Source organism: Uranotaenia lowii, chromosome 2, assembly GCF_029784155.1.
Source record: "Uranotaenia lowii strain MFRU-FL chromosome 2, ASM2978415v1, whole genome shotgun sequence".
Classification (NCBI taxonomy): Eukaryota; Metazoa; Arthropoda; class Insecta; order Diptera; family Culicidae; genus Uranotaenia; species Uranotaenia lowii.
In genome coordinates, this window is record NC_073692.1 from 131,975,399 (window position 1) to 131,981,999 (window position 6,601).

At 36.6% G+C, this 6,601-nt stretch overlaps 1 protein-coding gene across 1 annotated transcript; it reads right to left on the reverse strand.

The window, feature by feature from the left end:
• Positions 1 to 4,268: 4,268 nt before the first annotated feature.
• On the reverse strand, positions 4,269 to 5,227 carry LOC129744337 (uncharacterized). Its single transcript, XM_055736810.1, has 4 exons — positions 5,132 to 5,227; positions 4,949 to 5,068; positions 4,493 to 4,766; positions 4,269 to 4,421 (listed from the first exon to the last, which is right to left on the reverse strand). Exons 1-4 carry the CDS (start codon positions 5,210 to 5,212, stop codon positions 4,369 to 4,371), a joined length of 528 nt encoding a protein of 175 aa, XP_055592785.1. The 5' UTR covers positions 5,213 to 5,227; the 3' UTR covers positions 4,269 to 4,368.
• Positions 5,228 to 6,601: the final 1,374 nt, after the last annotated feature.

Here is a 6,601-nt window from a genome sequence, read left to right on the forward strand (position 1 = left end):
GCCAAATTTAGAATCTTCTTTTTTTTTCAAATAAAAAGATGGTTAGATATTAAAAAATAAAATCAATACTAGGGAAATCTAACAAACAGTCGATTGTCCAATAACTTTTTGAAGAACATGTGCTCTGCTGAATTAGATATACTACCAGCTTAAAGAAGATTGTGAAAGCAAAGGACCTGAAGGGAATTATTTCTGAGACTCCATTTTTTAATTCCTATAATCTTATAGTTGAAAAGTTTTAGGACCAGTTAGGTAGGAAGAAATATCAATAAAAGCTAAAATCTGTGAAATAATAAATATTTGGTGTACCAATTTTTATTTGAGATGGAATATCCAGCTTAAGTTTCTTGGAGATGAGAGACCAATGTTTTGAATACTCGGTGTTAAAAATAACCTGACGTCTAGTTATAAAATGCAAAAATAATGTTAAAGCTCCTTCAAAAAAATGGATTTTTTAATAGCTTGATTTTTTTTGGTCGTTATAGGAGTTTCGACTGAGTTGTTTTGAAGATTAACTTTATGAATTGACGTTGGATCGGGAGGACCAACATAAAGAGTGCTCTGAAGGTTCACTTTGGGAACGATTTTCGATCATCGATAATAAGAAGGTTAACTTTATGATTTTTTGTTGGATTGGAAGGACCAACATGAAGAGGGTTCTGAAGGTTCACTTGAATTTTTCTTTGGATCGGGAGGACCAACATGAAGAGTGTTCTGAAGGTTCACTTGAATTTTTCGTTGGATCGGGAGGACAACATGAAGAGTGTTCTGAAGGTTCACTTAATGAATTTTCGTTGGATCGGGAGGACCAACATAAAGAGTGTTCTGGAGGTTCACTTTATGAATTTTCCTTGGATCGGAAGGACCAACATGAAGAGTGTTCTGAAGGTTCACTTGAATTTTTCTTTGGATCGGGAGGACCAACATGAAGAGTGTTCTGAAGGTTCACTTGTTTTTTTTTTTCGTTGGATCGGGAGGACCAACATAAATAGTGTTCTGAAGGGTCACTTGATGATTTTTTCGTTGGATCGTGAGGACCAACATAAAGAGTGTTCTGAAGGGTCACTTCATGAATTTTTCGTTTGTTCTGGAGGACCAACATGAAGAGTGTTCTAGAGGTTCACTTTATGAATTTACGTTGGGTCTAGAGGACCAACATGAAAAAAAAATGTTCTGAAAGTTTACTGACCAGCTTGATATGTGGTCTGAACGCTTGGTTTGAAAATTTCTTTTGGCTTGAGATGACAGATCGTAGGAAAGTTTCTGATGATTTCATATACATCGTTTTCAAATAATCAGTTCAATTTGCATAAAGCGGGACATGTCCTTCATTAAAAAATGCTTTAGTTTTCCAGTCGTGATGCGAGTTCCAATTGAAGTTTGATTGCGATGAGGGTTTCAATCAGGGTTCCGACTGAAGATTGATTGTGATGAGATATCCAATCAAAGCCTTAGATTTTCAGTTCAGTGCAGGTTTCGACTGGTCGATTGGATCGGGACCGAGTTAGATTATCTGATGCATTAGAGACCGGTATTTAAATTCAACCAATCTGTTTACAACTTGATATTCGTTGAAATGGAAGGCTCAATAGAAACAGTTAAGAAAAAAGGTCTTCAACTGAAATAGGTGAGATGGAAAGTATACAACTGGATTTTCGTGAGGCTCAACTAAATATAGGTTGAGATGTTTATGCAACCATGCAATGCAATCATTCCCACAGAAATACATCGATAGCGGTTTTATAGAAAGAAACTGTTCCATGTATCGAATTGTGCTGCCCATCGATGCGTAATGAATTGGATATAATTAATAAGCAGTGGTTCGGAAATCAGATCTCAAGGTTGAAGTGTGAATAAACGGTAGCATCTTTATAGACAGTTCCATGTTTCTCAACAATTACAAAAATATTCGAATGCGTCCCATAAGACAAAACTTACCCTCGTACATTTGTTTTGAATTATATACTTTATAATCTAGCCTTTATGACTTTCATGGTGAATTGGTGCGCTCTAGGGGAAGTCTGTTTGGCTGCCGCCTACGCTAAATTTTGAATTCGCAAAACTGAACAGTTCACTGATGTAAACTTTTTTTAACCGATTCGTATGTTTCTCTTTTCTTTTGTTTTTTCGGTGTAAACATTTTGCTTCCATCTTTCATTTTTGTGTAGGGGGAGATGTGTAGCCTATAATTGTCAGCCCAACACTCTCTCAGCCGATAGCCTTTCCGAGTCAGCAATCGCCTTCACTACACACACACATGACGGCTGAGTTGCCGTGAAGTAAGCGGTCGTCAGTTAGCCAACGATATTCAGCGAGGCTGGTTGTGTGTCTCCCGTTCAGTTGACGAACACCAAGTCAGATATGCACAGTTTAATATTTTCGAACGATATCGGTTCGCGGCATCTCCCCGTTCCATGTTCATTATCATGGCCAGCCCTTTAACCAGGGCAAGATGTTCGGTTAACAGTTGCCGGGCGTTGTAAATTTTACACGAATCATTCGGCCATAATCTGCTCTCATTCGTGACGGCTACTGTCCACATCGGATCTTCCTACTTTAGTTTATCCTCCTTGAGATTTGTTTCCGGCCATGAACGCATCGTAATAGTTTTGCCCTTCCATGGTTCCTCAAACTCAAAGGGAAACAAAGTAGAACAAAATTAGAAATTTTGTCCGGCTTCCTAGAAGAAAAGATAAATCGGTTTAATTTTTTCTTGCTTTATTTGAAATCACATCACTATTATCCGAATTTTATATATTATCTATCACATCATGTATTATTTAATTAAAAGTTTTACTCACCATTATTTTTTCGTCAAATGCACTCCGACCGTCGCATCCGTTTTTTGCAATCATTTTGTTTTTTGGATATCTCATCTGAGTTGTTTTAATCTATTTTTCTCGAAAAAGTGTACGTCTTTGCAAAGTCCCAGGATTTGGAACTCGCTAGATGAAAACAACTCAGAATTTTGAATGTTTTGCACTCAGTTGTTTTCATCTTCATACATGGTGCGATTCCTGAAACAAAACAAATCAGTCTCTGAATAATTTAAAATTACCGTGTGCCATACATATGAAATTTTCAGTTTTGTCATGTTTGTCATTCATTCGGGGGCACCCTCATTATTCTTATGGGATATTACACATAGTAAAAGAGGAGCCCATCGCTTATCGCGCCATGTTTTTCAATCATCTTGATTAGTGAATGTCGGACATGGCTGGCAAGCCAAATGGACACGTTTTTTGGAGTGATCATTTAATGAAATTAACTTTGAAATTTTTTTTTCAAACTATTATGTTTTCTTTTCTTTCTTTTATACATTGAAGAGGGAAAAAAATCATTTTTTTAAAGATAAAAATCATTTTTATTGTACTGCCCAGTTTCGCAAAACGTGTGGAACCAAGGGGCTGAAGAAAGCAAACATTTCCGTACCAAGTTGTCAGTCAAGAAACCCGCAGGAAGAAGAAAATTGAAACGGGTGAATCACGTATATGGGCAACATGGTCGTCTTCATTGCAACAATTTCAACCAGATGCAATTTTTTAATAATCCTTAAAATGATATCTGCGGCTCGGGAATGTCGATCAAAGGGATCTTTGGTAACATGAAGAAATTATGGTTGAGCACAAAATGCAGAGTTTTCAGCATAATCCTTGTTAAAATTAATTCTAAATCTGCAGTATGTTATTGTTGTTGTTTTCTTTTTTCCGGGATTTTCTTCCTCGGGGATGATTCATCCCTTAAATCTGCAGCATGCCAACAACAGACGCGTTTGGCAACCGAAATGTTGCCCTATTTCGAGTCTGTTATGGAGTGAAGTGTTTAATTTCGGGAACCACACTGACGTTCTGGTACCAATAATTTGGTACGGTGCGTTTTTATGCGATTTGACTGCTGGCTCAGTCCTCTGTGTGGAACAAAGTTTACAAAAAATCACACAAATACACAGACATCGTCAGAACTTGTCGAGCTGGTTTGATAGGTAACTATAAAGGTATATTTGAGACCCATAATTAATGATCTCTAAAATCGACCGATAACTATACCTTTCTGAAAGAAAGGCAAAAAAAGATAAAAAGCACCATGGAGGCGAAAAAATTGGGGATTCACTGTATTTTACAGAAAATCTTAAGAAACTTGGCATGCTTCATAACATTTTCTTGAACAAATACAATTGAAACTGGAAACATTGTGATCGGTTCGGTGTGCGTATCTGTTAGCAGAATCTTCTGTTCTAGAACTATTTGTACAGGAATCTAATTGGGTAACTCAAAATTTATTTATTTCATTCTTTCCTCTTTTAAGAAGTTAAAACAGGGGGATATAATTTAATCGATTCGTCGTAATCGGATCCATTGCTTGCGTATTCTAAAAAGTATGACAAACGGGCACTTGGTTACGTAATGCATGACAAATTTCACCTGATAAATGAAGAATGTTAGAAAAAACGAAAAAAAATTAGAAAATCTTAACGGGTCAATAAAGTACTTACTTTTTCGATTAAAATTTTCGACGGGGCAGTGGATAATGATAAACCTCATGACACAAGCAATCTTCATCGAATACGCAAAAGGATGACACTTCAGTGAGTGCCCTTTAACAACATCGAGAAATTCGGATCCGACAATACCACAACCATCCCAAGCGAGTGTGTTGAACAATTTGGCTTTTTCCTCCAGCTTCTCCATATACTCTTTGATTTTGCCCATTTGAATAGTCTGGTTAACGATGATGCCGAGCTCTTTCGTGTAACAATCAAAGGCGCACTGTCAAAAAATATTTGTACCATTGTATACACAGTTTCTCTAATTTTAAAAATCTAATTAGGAATAAACATAGGAAAATGAACGTGAAGTGAAAATCGTTCAAGCTGGATAAACCTTCCCTTCAAAAAATTTATCCAAAATAAACGATTTTAGCTTCGCATTGGGAATTTGTATGGCCTTACGGAGTAAATATTTTTCATATTTTTGTCTGGAACTTGCTGCTTTGCTGATTTTAAGCAGGCCTCAAACGGTTCCTCAGGTAATCCGCTTGGCATAGAACAACAGTTTTCAATTTCTGAGGTCTAGAACAACAAATAAATAGTTTAGTAAAATGAACACTAGGATCCCCCGGAAAGCTATCTTACATGGGCAATGTAGTCAACGCACCTCTTGTCATAAGCCACAACAACCAAGGGTAAAAGCGATAGAACCAATTTTGTAAACATCGTTGAATACTGAGTTTAGGAAACTGTTTTGAATTCAGAAAGCGCGACCTCCGCATTATATTGACAAAGCTCAGCTAAAATAATGATAATTATCGAGTTATTCGCTTCAACTAAGAGGAGTGAACATCCGTTCAAACCTAATAATTTAAATTTAAGACCATTGACAAGTTACGTGAGTGCACAGCAGGATATCTAAATTCCTTCGGTAAACTACTTTGTTGGTTGCATATGTATAAGTAGGCCAACAGAAAAATAGTTTTAGAAATTCATTTTTTGAACATGTCGTTATTCGTACCAATTCATCATTACATTTATAATCCATTATTACATTAAATTAGGTGTTCAGTTCAATAATGAACTGTCCAGAGCCCTATAGTTTACTAATCACTAAAATTTATTTATTCGACTTAAATTTGCTGAGCGCAATCAAGTATTTTGTGTAGGAGAACATCCTCTAATGTCAATAATATTTTAAACTTACAACTCAAAACTAAAACTATCTTAAACTAAACTAATTGTAGAGAGAACGAATCTCTGCGATGGAAGACTGCATCGATTTGCCTCTGAAGTTGGAGATGATTTTGATAGCCATCTCTTCGATCGATTCAATGCCCGCAATCCGATGAAGATCTTCGGTGCTGTGCCAAGGTGGAAGCCGCAAAATCATTTTCAGAACCTTGCTCTGAATCCTCTGGATGGCTTTCTTCCTCGTCGCGCAGCAGCCAGACCAAATCGGAACTGCATACATTATCGCTGGGCGGAACACCTGTTTGTAGATGAGCAGCTTATTCCTCACGCGAAGTCTGGATTTCCTGTTGATGAGAGGATAAAAAGATTTAGTTTATTTATCACATTTAGATTGAATATCTTCAATGTGATTTTAAAAAATTAGATTCCGATCAAGTGTAAGTCCCAAGTACTTCACGTGATCAGACCATTCTAATGAAACCCCATTAAACGACCAACGTTGCTCTTGGCTTATGGGGAAATAAAATAAGTTGAGTTTTGGAAGCGTTAGGAGAAATTTTCCACATTTTCAAGTAATTCAAAAAGGAATTCAAATTTTGTTGCAATCTACTGCGTACCGCCCGTAAATTCCGACATTTGGCTGAAAGCAAAGTATCATCAGCAAATTATCTTCTACTTTTTCCTTCTGGTACATCAGGAAGATCAGAAGTAAAATTATTGTATAAAATTGGCCCAAGTTTACTGCCTTGAGGGACACTGGCTCTAATGGGTGTCTTTTCAGAGCATGAATTTTGATAGCTTACTTGTAAAATTCGGCTAGTCAAATAATTTTGAATAATTTTGGTGAGATATACAGGAAAATCAAATCGAGCTAATTTAGCTACTAAACCTTTGTGCCAAACACTGTCAAAAGCTTTTTCA